The sequence below is a fragment of the Pseudopipra pipra genome, chromosome 3 (assembly GCF_036250125.1).
Source record: "Pseudopipra pipra isolate bDixPip1 chromosome 3, bDixPip1.hap1, whole genome shotgun sequence".
Classification (NCBI taxonomy): Eukaryota; Metazoa; Chordata; class Aves; order Passeriformes; family Pipridae; genus Pseudopipra; species Pseudopipra pipra.
The window spans coordinates 109303844-109319348 of NC_087551.1; the positions used below are offsets into that span (position 1 = coordinate 109303844).

Consider the following 15505-nt stretch of genomic DNA (forward strand, 5'->3'; position numbering starts at 1 on the left):
CATTAAGATATCTGCAGCCAAGTGCCTGACATTTGTGACTCCAGGGAAGGAGCAGCCGTTGTATCTCCTAGAAAGCACCTCAGAAATGGATTCAGCAAGGGAGAAGAGAGGAGTGTCTTCTTTTACAGTTCAAGGTTGATGAAATGATCTCAAGCCCTGTTTGGCCCTGTGCCACACTGGAGTTAAGAGCGAGGAGTCACGAACTTACTACTCACAGACGTGGTTTTTTTCCAGATGAGGAGCACTGTCATTTCACTGCTCCTTTTGCATCACCAAACAACATTTTTATCCCAAACAACTGCAGAATGACCAGGCATCAACTCTTCAGGCCATACCTAAAATTACCAGCCCCTGTGTTGAGGAAAGCTGATAAAAAGGGCACTGAGAGTCAGCCTGAGACCTCGGTCATCTTCCTGGTCCCACAACCCCACAAGCACATGTGGGGCTCAGCTCCCCACAGGTCACTGCATCTTTGCTTTGACTGAGCTTGCACCAGGCTGATGTGACTCTCCAGCAGGAGAGCAGTGTGAGTTGGGAGTAGATACCCTTTGTTTTCCTTCTAAATTAAGCCTATTTCTTCAGTTTGGGTGGGGAAAGGTGAAGCCCTGAAAGTGGTCACGGGTGTCACTGCATCCTCCACCTGCTGGCCAGCCCATTATCTGGTTCAGTCCGTACCACTGCCTTCCCATCTCACTGTGCCCTTGCTCCATTCCCATCCCTGCTCTTGCTCCTGCTCCTGCTCCTACTGTGACTTGGCTCTCACATGCTGCAGGGACAGGCATACTGCTGAAAAAGAAAGTGAGAGCCAAGTAGCTTCTGGAAGACCAGAGGCATCTGCAGTCCAACAGATGCTGCTGGCGCCCAGTGCTTCTTGGGACCAGTCTCATGGACCTCAGGAATATTTATTCACATCCTGGCCTCAATCCCAGTTGGGATCTTTGGATGCTTCCACTGTATGAATATTTATTACAACAGATGATTATCTTTTCTTGCTGCGCACCCTCTAGTTTGCATCCTGTTTGTGTGCCTTGCTTCTCCATGTTTTCCCATTGCTCTGCTTTTCACTGTGTTGTCGTGCTGAGTTGTGATACACCCAAAATATATAAAAAGAATAATCTGGGGATGGACTCCTGGTTTTTTGATTGCAGTTTTCTCTCTTGGGATTTTGCTCTCCATTAAACCATGTTTGGTGACAGACAGCTTCATTTGCTCAGGTGTCCTTTACCCTCTGAAGTTTAATGTATTTGTTTAGAAGATGAAACTTACTGTCAGTATTTCTATAGCACCCTCTGGAGTCAGACTTCCACAAAAGCTAGAGCTAAATGATTTGCTTCACCAACAAATAAAGTCTATTAATTAAAAGATTTTTAGCAAATTGGTTGATATTATTTAATTGTTGAAATCCATCCTGGTTACTGACTTTTGTTTCACATTTATAGTGCCAGAAAAGAGTTGTTTTGAGGCTTTATTACAGTGCAACAACCACACTCACATTTCAGAGTTAATTCAGATAACTGGAATGCTTACTCCATGCTGGCAGTGCACAAGGTGTTATATTCAGCCTGAGTTCAGAATGAGCTTTTATTTCCAAAAATCCCTCCATACAGGGCTGTATAACAGGAGTTGCCACCTTTTGAAGATTATTTTCAGTCTCTGGGACCAAACCCAGCCTGGGCTGGGAAGTACTGAGGGCTCTGTTGTCTCTGTCTCACCTGGTCATTAGGCAGGGCTTGTGTGCAGCATTTATGGCAAGTGTCTTTCCAAATTGGATGACAGGGGATGGTTTACAGGGAAGGAGGTGGAAATGCCAGGTGGCTGAACTCTGACATGAAGGCTGCAGTGTGTCATTATTTTTCCCCCCTCACAGTACGCTGCGGAGCTGCTGGCAGTGGTGCGCCTCCCCTTCATCCATCCCAGCTATCTGCTGAACGTTGTTGACAATGAGGAGTTGATAAAGTCCTCGGAGGCTTGCCGGGATCTGGTGAACGAAGCCAAGCGTTATCACATGCTGCCACACGCCCGACAAGAGATGCAGACGCCGAGGACCCGGCCCAGGCTCTCTGCAGGTAAAGCAAATCTTCCTTCAACAGCACCAGCTCCCTGGTCCAGTGTTTCCTGAACATGGTCAGGACATGCCCTTGGATGGGGGACAGATCTTGGCTCCTTTTCTTGTCTCAGTCTCAGGATCTGGTGATATTTGAAGCTCAGTTTTCCATTTCTACTTTCCTCAGGCATTTAGAAAGCCTCCCCCAGTGGGTTGACATGGGTGTTTAGATGTACACTCCTGAAATAGGATTTAAAAGGAGCCTAATTTTTAGGAATGGTTGTCTTTGGCAGAGACATAACATTCCCCTGCTGTCCTGAAAGTGAGCCCCTTGCCCTCTGTGCCTCAGTTTCTCCAGCTGCAAAAATAGTTTAATAATTTGCTTCTTTGCCATTGAACCTCTTGTGGGGAGGTTCTGACTAATATTCATCTCACAGCTTCACTTTCACAGCCCTTTGTAAATATAATATTTTTATATGGTGGAGCTCACAGTACCAGTTCAGCTTGTTTAGTGCCTCCAAAAGAAATGGATCACACATGACATACTCCCTTTTAAAAATCCAGCAGCTATGGAGATCTGGCTCTTTTTAAGAAGTTTTTCACCCAAGGAACATATGAATTTTCCTTTTTGGAAAAATGCGTGGAAAAAACCTAAGTGCCCAACTTGCCAGCCCAGCCCATATTGTGGTGATGAGAGAAATAGCCTAAATATTTGTTTAACAGAAAGTGCAAATACCATGTAGGAAAACTGCATCCAAAAGGGGTCAGATGAAACAGGTGAATTGTTTTAACATGCTGCCTGTACTTCTGCCTCCCATAAGTGCAATCACAAAGCCAGACAAAACTTTCTGTCACTGCCACTAATGCTAATGTGGCACGGAGATGGCATATCAAACCACGGCATTTGCAGCTTCGGGAGGCTGCCTCATCAAGACACCTTTCACAAGGACGAAGTGTAGAGGACTTTCAATAACAATCTACCCTAAAAAGTCTTTCATTGAAGACGACTAATGGTGTGATGTTTGAAGGGATTTTTGAAAAGTGCTTATTTTATGTATATAAAATTGTAGGTGTAATGTGATCCATTTCCAGAAGCTTGTTGATGAGGGAAAAGTGATTCTCTCAGGGTAAGAGAGGGTGATTATAGTTTTTTAGGTCAGAGTCTAATTATATAGAATCATGTTATTTTGCATATCAGCGGCATTCATGGAGGCACAAAGGATCTCTAAACACCCTTTGTGGACTCGCTGCAGCATGTCACATGCCCTCTCGAGGTCATTGATTATAATCAAGTTATGTCTTGCACAGGTGATTAGATTTTCTGGTATGGCGCAAAAATAATGATCTCTTGTTACCGAGAAATATTTATTTAAAACTGTACAGCACTTTATCTTAATAACTTCTAAGAGAGTAACCTTGCTTGAATGACACAAATATATTTTTTGAAAATGCTAATGAGGAGTGACGATAATCCATTACTCTGCAGACGCATTCCTCTCTGCTGCAGCTCCTCATCTCTCTTGCTGGCAATCTCCCTTCTGCCCTGCACCTGTGCACACTTGTCTCTGGGCTGGGCACTGTAACACATCACAGCAATTGCTCCAGCCACAAGACAAGCTCTCGAAATGACGATTCCTTCCAGCTTGTGGCCTCATGGTCCTGCTTCTGAGCCCACCTCTCCTGGAAACAAATTGCACAGGGGCTTATAATTTCTGCAGGAAGGTTTTTAACACTTCTGCTAAATGCTAAGTCCAAACTATCTCCAGCACTTAATTCTTGGATGGAGCCAGAAAACATCCCAGGATTAAACTGTGACCCATCTCTGTGGGAATGAGTCTAGAGAAGAGTCTGGAGTAACACAGAGATCAGATATGACTCGATTCTGGCTGTGAAGTGGAAATAAAACCTTTGAGATATGGAGTACAAAAGTTTTGCATTTGGCTAGCTGGACACCCTGCATCTTATGGGCTTGGGGGAGCTGTTCAAGCACAGATAAAGCTCAGTTACAAACTGTATTAGGGCAGGGGCTACCATTTCCAAACACCAGGTAGATTATGACCATGATACATGACTTGAGCACATCTTATCTGTGTCTGGAAAATCTTTCTCCAGGTAAAGCAAAAAAACTCAAAAAACAGCGCACAAGAAAATTATATGTCAATAGAGTACATTCAGTGAAAATATCAGGATGAATATGCATAACCATAGCCTAAACCTTCTCCAGACATTAGCTTTTTTTTTTTCTTCAGGCCAAAGTCCAAACATTTCCTGGATACTGGTCAAACTCCAAAGCTATCACAATCCCTGACAAAAGTCCCATTTTCTTCAGTGGAAGATGAATTTGCTACATGCAAATCTCACTCAAATACTGTTGAAGTGAATGGATATCTTTACATGGAACTGCTTATTTATTTCTTCCCCATCAAGTTTTGCCCAGATGGCATTCTTCTTCCCTACTTCTCCCAAGAGTGTTCATAGTGTTGTTCCTCACCCACTGCTCCCCCTACACACACATTCCTGTTTTTTCTCACCCTTCTTAGATTGATTGCAGACTCTAAAACAGATTTATATATGATACATTAAAATTACACTGACTGATTAATATTTTTGATAGGTTCCTGCCTGTTTGAGAGATGCCACTTTTTTATAATACTTTTTTTCTTACTTGAATCCCAGGTGTAGCTGAGGTAATAGTCTTAGTTGGGGGTCGCCAGATGATTGGCATGAATCAACGTGCTTTAACAGCAGTGACTTGCTTAAATCCTCAAAACAACAAGTGGTACCCATTGGCCAGCCTGCCCTTCTATGATCGAGAGTTTTTCAGCGTGGTCAGCGCTGGGGACAACATCTATCTCTCAGGTAAGCAGCAGATTTCATAGAAACACAAAATCACAGAAGGGTTTGGGTTGGAAGAGACCTTTAAAGGTCATCTAGTTCCAACTCCCCTACGATGGGCAGGGACATCTTCCAGTATATCAGGTTGCTCGAAGTCCCATCCAACCTGGCCTTGGACACTTCCTGGGATGGATTACCCTCAGCTTCTGTGGGCAACTTGTGCCAGTGCCTCACCACCCTCATCGTAAGAAATTTCTTCCTTATGTCCAATGTAAATCTACCCTCTTTCAGTTTAAAACTCTTACTGTCCTGTCACTAAAGGTCTTGGTAAAAAGCCTCTTGCCATCTTTCATATAAGCCCCCTTTAAGTATTGAAAGGCTGAATTAAGGTCTCCCTGGAGCCTTCTCTTCTCCAGGCTGAACAACCCCAACTCTCTCAGCCTGTCCGCATAGCAGAGGTGCTCCAGCCCTCTGACCACTTTCATGCCCCATCTCAGGACTCACTCCAACAGGTCCATGTCTTTCGTGTGCTGAGGACCCTGGAGCTGAACACTGTACTCAAGGGGGGGTCTCATGAGAGCAAAGTAGAGGGGGAGAATCCCCTCCTTTGAACTGCTGACCACTCTGCTTTTGATGCAGCCCAGGATAGAGTTGGCTTTTTGGGCTGCAAGTGCACGCTGCCAGGTCATTTCCAAGTTTTTGTCCACCAGTATCTCCCATTCCTCCTCTACAGGGCTTCTCTCAGTCCATTCATCCCCCAGATTTACTGGGCAGGTAGAAAAGTTACAGCACAGACATGATGGAATTTTACCCAGCTGCTCCTGAGGGGTTAAAAAGAAAAAGAGAAGTGGGAAGGAGGTTGGGAGAGAGGGATTTCCCTGCTTTTATCATTGTCCATGTCTCTGCGGTGTTAATGTTCTCTCAAAGCAGTCAACAACAATATTTTGCAGTTGCAATGTGAAGAAAATAGGTCTGACAACCATCAAGCATGCAAAGAGCTTTCACTGCCATAGAAACACGATTTATAATACTGGCTGTAGTTGAATCTAAATGGTGGGTTATGGAATTTGAGACAGACAGACTGAACTGCTGAATATGTGACCTACACTTAAAGTATTTGCTTACAGGAGCATTCATGTTTTGTACTTGTTGAAACCTCTCCTTTGACAGTAATCACTAGCCCTATAATCTTCTTACTTTTGGTGAAACTGAGACCACACTCCTTAAAAGGCTTTAATTCCCAAAGTAGCTGTCGACACCGCACTTGGAGCATCACAGTGTCTGTTTTTTTGCAGTCTGTTGGTACCTCTGTTTGGCTGGAGGGGGAAAAGCAATTCCCACCAGACAATGCAAGGATACTCTGATGGCAGCTGAGTGGAGGTTGGATGATAAAAAGAGGAGGCTGGGCAGGGAGGTGCGGATGTGTGTGATCCGAGGATGTAGTTGGGAGCACAGATGCACCTGGCATCTGTACCAGTAAGGGGTTACAGCTGTTGCCTTTCCTTTGCCGAGTTTCCTCACTGCATTTTCTGCAGTAAATTGCTGCCTGTGGTGTTAAATTCCATTAATACTGCATAGGGACCCTAAGAATTGATTGGAAATTACTTCTTGATTATTTTTTTTCCCATGCTTGTTTGCCCATGCTTGAGAGCAGCTGGAGCAAAAGTTTTCTGAGGAGGCTTTTGTGAGATGTTGACTTTTAGTTATTCTTACCTGAGGTACTTTCCAATATGTACAGCCACTTCAGGCTGTGCCATACCTTCTAACAAAAGCTTGGAATCCTAATTTCAAAGCTTATTTCAGCTCTTTCCCTTGAATCTGGATGAGTAACCGAATTGTATTCAGTGGCTGCAATAAGGAGAGCTGAAAGTCCCACATGGCTGGAAATGTAGCTGAGTGTCAGTTGATATTTTGCTTTGCTCAAACTTAAAGACACAGGAAAAAGGGCAGGGGAACCAACAGAAGTGGGAATGGACTGCTGCAAGCTCCAAGTACTGGACCCTGCACTGCATAGCATAGGTTTGGAGAGCAAAATACCAAGAAGGAAGCCTGGTTTTCTCATTAAACCATGCAGCTGAGTCTAATTCATTTTCCTGGCCCGACCACTCACTCCTAGTGTGATCTCAAATCATTTCACCTCTTTGGGCTTCAAAAAGGGATAGTAAGACACCCACTAAGTGGCTGGCTGCCTTGGAAGCTTCAGTTAGAAGTTAAAAAGTGACCAGTATAAATATTTCACAAGAGCATCTTGAACTGTTTTACAGAAGTGGTACAGCTGGTTCTTTCTTTTATCAGCAAATGAAAATAAATAAGAAATTTGTCCCTGAAAATTAGAAATTAAGCCTACAGTGCAAGCACTGACTTTATTCTGCCCATATATGTGCTGCTTCAATCCATCACTGTATTAAGCATTTTAGATTTCAGGCTGGCCTATGTCTCGCAAGCCAAGATAGACTCAGCCTCCTGACACCTTCTTGCAAGTGTTGCAGTAATTTAATAGACTGGAAGTTATTTATGAACACTGAGAAGGGTCTATCCCCTTATGTATATGTCCCTTGTAGTCTGACATCTTGATTTCTTCATGTCATCTTATTAAAAAAAAAAAAAAAAACCACAGCCTTTGGGGCGCATGAATAAATGACACAGATATGCATCATCGGAACAGATGCTCGGCATTGAGGGTGATTTATTTTAATTAGTCAAATGTCATTTGAAGAGTTTTTTACTTTGTAACTGGCTTTGATTGCTGTGTGCAAAGCTGCTGCCGTTCCAGGATCTCACGTAATTCTCCCCTTCTCTCTCCCTCTCCCGCCGGTGGTGCCAGGCGGCATGGAGTCGGGTGTCACGCTCGCTGATGTCTGGTGTTACATGTCCCTGCTCGATAACTGGAACCTCGTGTCCCGCATGACAGTCCCAAGGTGTCGACATAACAGTCTGGTGTACGATGGGAAAATTTATACCATTGGAGGGGTCGGTGTGGCAGGCAACGTTGACCATGTGGAAAGGTAAAAAAAAAACAAAAAGACCTAAAAAAAAAAAAAAAAAAAAAAAACCATGATTTTTGCTGGAGCTTTTCCTTCATGCTAAAGGACCATTTTCTTTTTAAAGGACACATCAAATAGACTGTGTGTGTTAAAATAAGCTTTTATAACAGCTAAGAAAGGAGGAAACTGGGCAGGATTAGATTTCTTTTAAAAGCTTCAATGGAAAACATTGTTTCAAAACCAAAGACAAAAAAGTTGCCGGCTTGTCAGTTCGCTCAGGGGAGTGAAGAGAGGAATTAAGCTTCTTTGGACATTTTTCCAGGTTATACAGTGAACTAATAAGCTTCTTTTGAATTTAGTACTGGCGAAAGTCTTTACAGACCACAAAAATACAGTTTTTTTTTCTTCTAAACCCAAAAAAGCAACAGCAGAGTAAGTTTCTTTTATGTCTTTTTCTGGTGAAGCATCTCAACCTTGACCTGGCTGGAAGATCCTCCCTTTGGTGGTCTTGGCCTGTGGCCTTAACCTGCCAAGTTTGGAGTAAAACAACCAATAAATGGAAACCTGGCTTTCAATTCAATAAATTGAATTCCTGGCTGAATGGAGATGGGAGAGAATGGAAATTTCTCTTATCAAGAAGACTCCAGATATAAAAATTTCTTTTTTCACATGGAACTTAAAAAAAAAAGAGGAAGGAAGAAAAGCACAATGAAAACATATCACAGAGTAGAATTCCAAAACCAACTTATTTCATGTCAACCATAACATTCAGTAGAGCCACAGATTTTACACATATATCAATGTTTTCTTTAAAAAATAGAATTCACTTTGCAATGCAGGATATAAGAATATTTCATTCAAAAAAGGTTGATACAGTCCTAGCCTTACCCAAATACTTATTGCATTGTAACACATTTTTGTGAAATCATTTCCCTTAGTGAAAATGGCAACCAAAAATAAGGGGTATTTCTTTTTGTCAGTTTTAAGTGCTGAATTTGAATATTTCTTCAGCAATATTTTGAAGCAGGCATTTCCTAGTAAAACTTGCCTTAGCAGGCAAGATAAATAGGGATAGGTCATTAAGAAAGATTGGGGGGAAGAAAAAAACAGCACATTTTTCAAAAGGCTAGGATTAAAGATGCTTTAAATCTGCAACATATACATTGCATTTATTCAGCAGGTGTTTTTTTTTTTCTTTTAAGTAGATACTGTAAGTACTGAATACCAAAACCTGTATTAAAAGTTTATTAATATTTCAAAGTGAAAAACACAGGAAATTAGGATATGCCAAAAATAAGTTTCCTTCATCAGATCTACTTTTTGGTACTTTAACTGTGTGATGACTTTTTTTTCCATAAAGATTTTCTGCCTAGTTCAGTGCATGGGACAGATCAGCTGTCTGTATGCAGGGTGCTAAGTGATTACCACTGACATACAGACTTAGTTTTGTGTTCCTCTGTCTTCACAAATTTGGCACTGTTTTGCCCAGGAGATGAGTCTGTGACAAAATAGGCCCTGGAAAGGACATGTGCTGTGGGACAAGGTCTGCAGATGGCCTCCCCTCCCAGCCATGCATGGGCTGAAGAACTGATGTTGGTGATGATGCTCTCAGCAAATCAGGGAAATGCAGACAGCAAAGAAAGAATGACAAATCATAGCAGTGAATGCAAAATGTGAACACTGCTTTTCTCCTTAACACCGAGCTTAAGGCAGGCACTGCCCACAGGACTTGCTTTGGAGCAAGTCTCATCCTTTTCTGCAGATTTTTTTCTGATATGTGAAGGTATTTGTCCTGCAGTGGAAATCAGTAAGTTTTTAACTAGCAGAAATTTTTTTTTTGAGCATGGGAAGGAGAGAGCCCAGGAAAGAAATGCAGTCTTTCATCCCATCTCTCGATGAAGATGAACATCAAAATAATGCTGTTAGGATAGGTGCCTTCACAGATGTCATTGATTAAATTATCTCTTTTCATTTTTTTCCCAGGGCCTGATTTCTGTCTCTGCTCTGATTTTCATGGTCTCTCTTTATCAAAGGATCCAAAATGTTGGTCAGTTGAATGAATCCCAAATCAAGCAAAGTCCCCTCCCCACCTTCCTTCTCATCTCAGTCACCCAAGCCCTTGCCACAGACGACATTGCAGCCTGCAAAGTCACGCTCAGGCCCTCAGTCCCCTGCTTGGCTCAGTGAGAGCAGCTGTGCTGCTTTTCCATTGTAACAAGCCCACCAAGAGACCTGTATGTGGGAAAGGAGCAGATTTCCTCCCTATCATTTCAGCACACGCTGTCTCAGCCACAATAAGGATGTCTTGTCATGGGGATTTGCTAAACCCGTGGTTATAATTAATCTGCTATTGTCTATAGAGTGACTTGTGAGACAGAGCCATGGAAAAAGTGCAACATGGCCTCCTTTGGGCTATGCTGGGAAATGAGAGAGGTTTTGGGATGTTTCCTTTTTTATTCTTTGTATTAAAAATGACAGTAGGGGGTGACAGAAGTGAAGCGTGGCATGGCTGAAGCTGTGTGTTTTGGAAAGGGTGTTTCAGGGTCTGCTGTTAAAAATGCAGGTGAGGAAAAGCTGACCCTCCTAGCTGTGCTGAGCAAAGTCAGGCCTTTTCACACGAAAGCATTTCCCATTTGGACAAGGCAGCATTCAGGAATTTAAATCACTACCTATTTTTGCAAGCAATGAGACTTTCTGAATTTGGGTTGCAACTTTGCAAAAAACACACTAAAATACAAACTGAAATCACTTTCATTGGTGAGTTGTCTGCTGTCTTATGTGCAGTGAATGCCCACTTCTTGACTCTGCTTTTCTCCCCCCTCATCCTCAGGAGCTACAAGAAACCAACCTTCTCCTACCATATTTCTGTGTGGATTGTACGTTCCTCTTCAAATACTGTGTTGCTTTGGATGGGATACTGCAGAACCATTTCTCAGAAGGGGGAAAACCTCTCTGTCATTCTAGCAGGTCTTATAAAAGCACTGTGTTAAAATAATAAGATGACATGATCATATGCTCCATGTCAGGTGATGCCAAAAATTGCTTTTACCTCTAAAGTAACATTGTTCCCCTCAGTATGGAATTGCAGAGTCACATCCTCTTGGGTTTGGTTAGTTTTTCACCCCAAAGGAGGCATCTGAGATTATAGCCCTTTTATCCACTCAGAAGGAGATACCTGACACACAGTGCAGTCCTGGGCTGTGCCACCAGTGTGAAGGGCAAAGCACTGAACAACCTCCCTCACTGGACCACCTGCCACCTCCCCTGATGCACATGCAGCTTATCTTTCCCAACCACATTTTGCTCTCTGCTTGCTCAGTGAGCCCAAGCATGACCATACCCAGCTTTGGCCAGATTTTGACGTGTATTTGCTGGCATGGTGAAGGGCATGTCTCTGGTCCAAAGTGACCTACCCTGGCCTCACCAGTTAGCAGACCCAGAGCATGAAGTCTACAGGGTATCTCACCACAGTGGGTCTTTGAAGACAGAGCAAATAACATTTTCTGCCATTTTCCTTCTTGTTCTCCACCTGGAATTCTTGTAATATTTGATCCTAAATGGTTAAAATCTTACAAAGATATTTTCACAGCATTTTGGTTTTTAAAACCAAAGACCACCAGACTCCTAATGATTTATGGCATCAGCTCCTGTGCTCCTCTCTCCATGCTTTTGGTTGTGTCATAGATGCTGAAGGGTGCAGCCTTATCCAGAAATTCTGCTGCCACTTAAAACAGTGGATGTTTTCATAAAATTCAACAGGGCTGAGATCCTTTACCCTTTATCTGCCATTTGTCTGTAAGGAGGCAGCAAAAATTCTGTCTCGATGGATAATATTATGGGACTATCAGTCACAAACAGATGAATAGGAGTCATTCGTTACTCATCTTAAAACAATATGCATGTGCCAGAGGGGCTGAATTATAAGTCCATTTTTGTGGCTGTACACGGGTGTATGTTCAGGGAAAGTTATGTTTTTGGAATGAGTGTTTAGGGAAATAACAGCACGGCTGCAGTTCTCCATCAATCCCCTCTGGCAAGGTTCTGTGTGACAGGGAGCAAGTCATTAGGTGTTAGGCGAGAGGGTATTACACTTCATGTCTTCTTCTGAGATATGACTTGAGTTGGGACCTGGCGAAATGAAGTGGATCCGCGAACTAGGACTTTAGATAATGGATGGGCCCTGTAATATATGCAATTTGAGAGCCGAGAGGACTGCATACACTGACAAGACAATATATGTGACTAAAAGTGTGGAAATGTGAGTGCTTTGTGGTTATTATATGTTTGAAGGACAGAAGAAGATGAATCCCCTTGACCTGACATCACTTTTGCAATAGGGTTGTCTAAAATTGGGAGATTACTTTTGTTGGCAGTGCATACTTTGAAGGCAGTCTGAAAAATTCAGTGTAAAGAATGAGCTTTATACAATTTAGAAAACTGCTTCATAACCTACTGTTTTACTGAGACATGTTAATGTGGTAATTAGGGCTTCTCCCCCCAAAAAGATGGCAGGATCAATTGCCCTACTGAAGTGCATCAGGAATGCACCCATGCACTCATCATAGGCAACAGACAGGAGGAGCTGGAAGCTGCTGTGCAGCAGGAAAACTGCTGCCATCGTGGAGACATGGTGGGATGACTTGCACAACTGGAGGGCTGCAGTGGATGACTCTAAACTCTTCAGAAGGGAGAGGCAACAAAGGAGAGGCATTGGGGTAGCCCTGTATGTTATGGAGTGTTTTGACTGTCTCCAGGTAACTGGAGGTTGGCAGATGTGACACCCATATATAAGAGGGGTCAGAAGGAGGATCCGGGGAGCTACAGGCCTGTCAGCCTGACCTCGGTGCCAGGGAAGGCAATGGAGCAGATCATCCTGAATGCCATCACACTGCACATGCAGGACAACTGGAGGATCAGGCCTAGACAGCACAGGTTTAGGAAAGACAGGTCCTGCTTGACCAACCTGATCTCCTTCAGTGACAAGGTGACTTAGTGGATTAGGGAAAGGCTGTGAATGTTGTTTACCTGGACTTTAGTGAAGCCTTTGACACCATTTCTCCCAGCATTCTCCTGGAGAAACTGACTGCTCATGGCTTGGATGGGTGCACTGTTGGGTGTCTAAAAACCGGCTGGATGGCTGGGCGCAGAGAGGGGTGGTGAATGGAGTCACATCCAGCTGGCAGCCAGTCCCTGGTGGGGCTCCCCAGGACTCAGTATTGGGACCAGTCCTATTTAACATCTTTATCAGTGATCTGATAAAGGGGGGTTGAGTGCACCCTCAGTAAGTTTGCAGATGATACCAAGTTGGACAGGAGTGTTCATCTGCTTGAGAAGGCTCTGCAGAGGGATCTGGACAGTCTGGATCAATGGGCCAAGGCCAATTGTATGAAGTTCAACAAGGCAAAGTGCCAGGTCCTGCACTGGAGTCAAAATAACCCCCTGAAATGCTACAGGCTTCGGGTTGAGTGACTGGAAAGCTGCCTGGTGGAAAAGGACATGGGGGTGTATTTGGTTTCCCAGTTTGGGTGAAGGAGGGTAGGAGCAAGAAAGATCAGTTTTGTCACTGTAGAACATAAACAGACAGCAGTGAAAGCGGGTGAAAAATGGCATCTGTGGAACTTGAGGTCCCAATAGTGAAATTCATCCAGCAAAGAAGGAAAATTATTTTAGTAATTCGAACCTTTCTCCAGTATTCCTGTAGACGTGGTCCTTGACCGCACCCAGCCCCATCATATGTAAAGGATGTAACACCTCCTTCCCAAAAACATATTAGGGCAATCAGAAAAATTTGTTCATCAAAAGGCTTGTCAAGCACTGGAACAGGCTGCCCACGGAAGTGGTGAAGTCACTGTCCCTGGAGGTATTTAAAAGGCATGTAGATGTGCCACTGAGGCACATGGTTTAGTGGTGGGCTTGGCAGTGCTGGGTTAATGGTTAAGCTCACTGATTTTAAAGGTCTTTTCCAACCCAAACAATTCTATGATTCTACGATGCCTTAAGAAAATTAAATATCCTTGCCTTGTCCAAGGATAGTTTCTTAAGCCCCTCGGAATAGTCAGAAGAAAAGAAAAAAAAAGCAAAAAATAGTAATCCAGCACTATGATTTTAAACATGTGAATCATCTGAAGAGCTGTTCAGGATGACACTGTCCAGCTTTAGTTTGAATAACAGCTTTCCTGCAGATGTAATTAAATAATGCTAAGGGTTTCTTACAGACTGACGGAAATGGTCAGTCTGTAATTGACTGACCATGATGTAAGGATTTTATAATGTGAATAAATGAAGATACTCATATGGCTATTTAACTTAGAAGGAGAGAAATTAAGAGACTGAGGAGAAAAAAAAATTACTGTTTTCAGGTACTGAAGAGATCATAAGTCAAAAAGGCAGCGAGAACAGCACAGCTTGAAATGAAGGGGTTTCTGCTGTTAATACTCAGGTGGTAGGGAAAGAGCAAGGAAAGAGGCATTGGAGGAAATGAATGAAGGAAGGGGAAGATCAAGCCCATGGATGAAATCCTAAGAGTGAAGAGTTGTGGAAACCAGCAAGGTTATTTCTGCCTGTGCTCTCTTCAAGCCTGAGCTGTGTTTTCTGCTGGGTTCAGATCATTTGCCATATCATGGGTATATAAGTAATATACATACATACACATATATATATAGATAATATATAAATGAGAAGGTGGTGACTGCACAAGGGTCAGCTGAGGTCACTGTGCTCAGTGCAGATGAAGTGACAGGTAGGGACACACACGTCCTGCACACGTGGAAAGCCTGGTGTCCAGAGCAAAGCAGGGCCATGGGCTCTTGGGTTGCAGGGGCTGCACTGGGGGCAGAGGAAGGTGTGCAAGGGCATGTGTGTTAAACCACATGTGAGTCCATAGCATGCAAGGACAGCAAGCCAGCAGTCAGTCATGTGAAAGGAGATGCCCTTGAAGTTTCAAGTTCAGCATATTGGCTGGGCTTGGTGGGCCCACAGCCAAGGACAAGCATGGACACAACGGGACTGGAGGGAGCATTGGAGGAGGGGGAAGAAAAACCTTTGCTTGGCTTGAAGCCAACTCACATTATGTCTCCATCTACAGCTTCAAACAGGGGATTCAGATGCAAAGCTTGACTAATGGAAAGAGATCAAAGTGATTATTCTTTAAATCAGTTCCCTCCCCGCTGGCCCCTGAGTAGGGCTGTGTGACAGGCAGCTGAGGAGCCCCAGGAGCACCAGTGGCCGTGGTGTGATGGCAGTGCCAGAGATGACACAACAGATGGAAAAGCTCTAGGGCAGAGAGGTAAAGCAGGTGTCAGTATTTTCTGTCCTGGAAGGTTACAAAGGTTCACCTTCATTCATTTTTAAACCAATTTAGTTAATCTGGTGCAAATCCTTGTGTGAACACATTAAGAGCTGACTTGAGATAGACCAAAATGATGGAAACCTGCCTTGCAGAGACTTAAGGAGCTTAGACTACTTAGTTTATCCTACAGAAGGTGAAGAGTTGACTTTATTATTTTCTGCACGTCCACATGTGAAAGAGAAAGATTTGATAGCAGACAGCTTTATAATCCAACAGGGAAAAAAAAAATCAAACTTACTTTCTGGTGGGTGGGAGCTGAAGCAAAGCAGACTAAAAATCAGGTCTACAGTTTTG

The 15505-nt window shown here is 43.4% G+C and overlaps 1 protein-coding gene across 9 annotated transcripts in view; it reads left to right on the forward strand.

The window, feature by feature from the left end:
* KLHL29 (kelch like family member 29) overlaps window positions 1-15505 on the forward strand; it is a 392255-nt gene that overhangs the window by 352037 nt on the left and 24713 nt on the right. For 8 of the 9 annotated variants that reach the window (XM_064650633.1, XM_064650638.1, XM_064650632.1 and 5 more), the window contains 3 exons: window positions 1868-2066; window positions 4721-4903; window positions 7704-7884. In XM_064650633.1, the coding sequence (XP_064506703.1) occupies window positions 1868-2066; window positions 4721-4903; window positions 7704-7884 (563 nt within the window). Of the gene's footprint in view, window positions 1-1867; window positions 2067-4720; window positions 4904-7703; window positions 7889-15505 lie in introns of those variants that run through there. The other variant, XM_064650640.1, reaches the window with a different exon arrangement.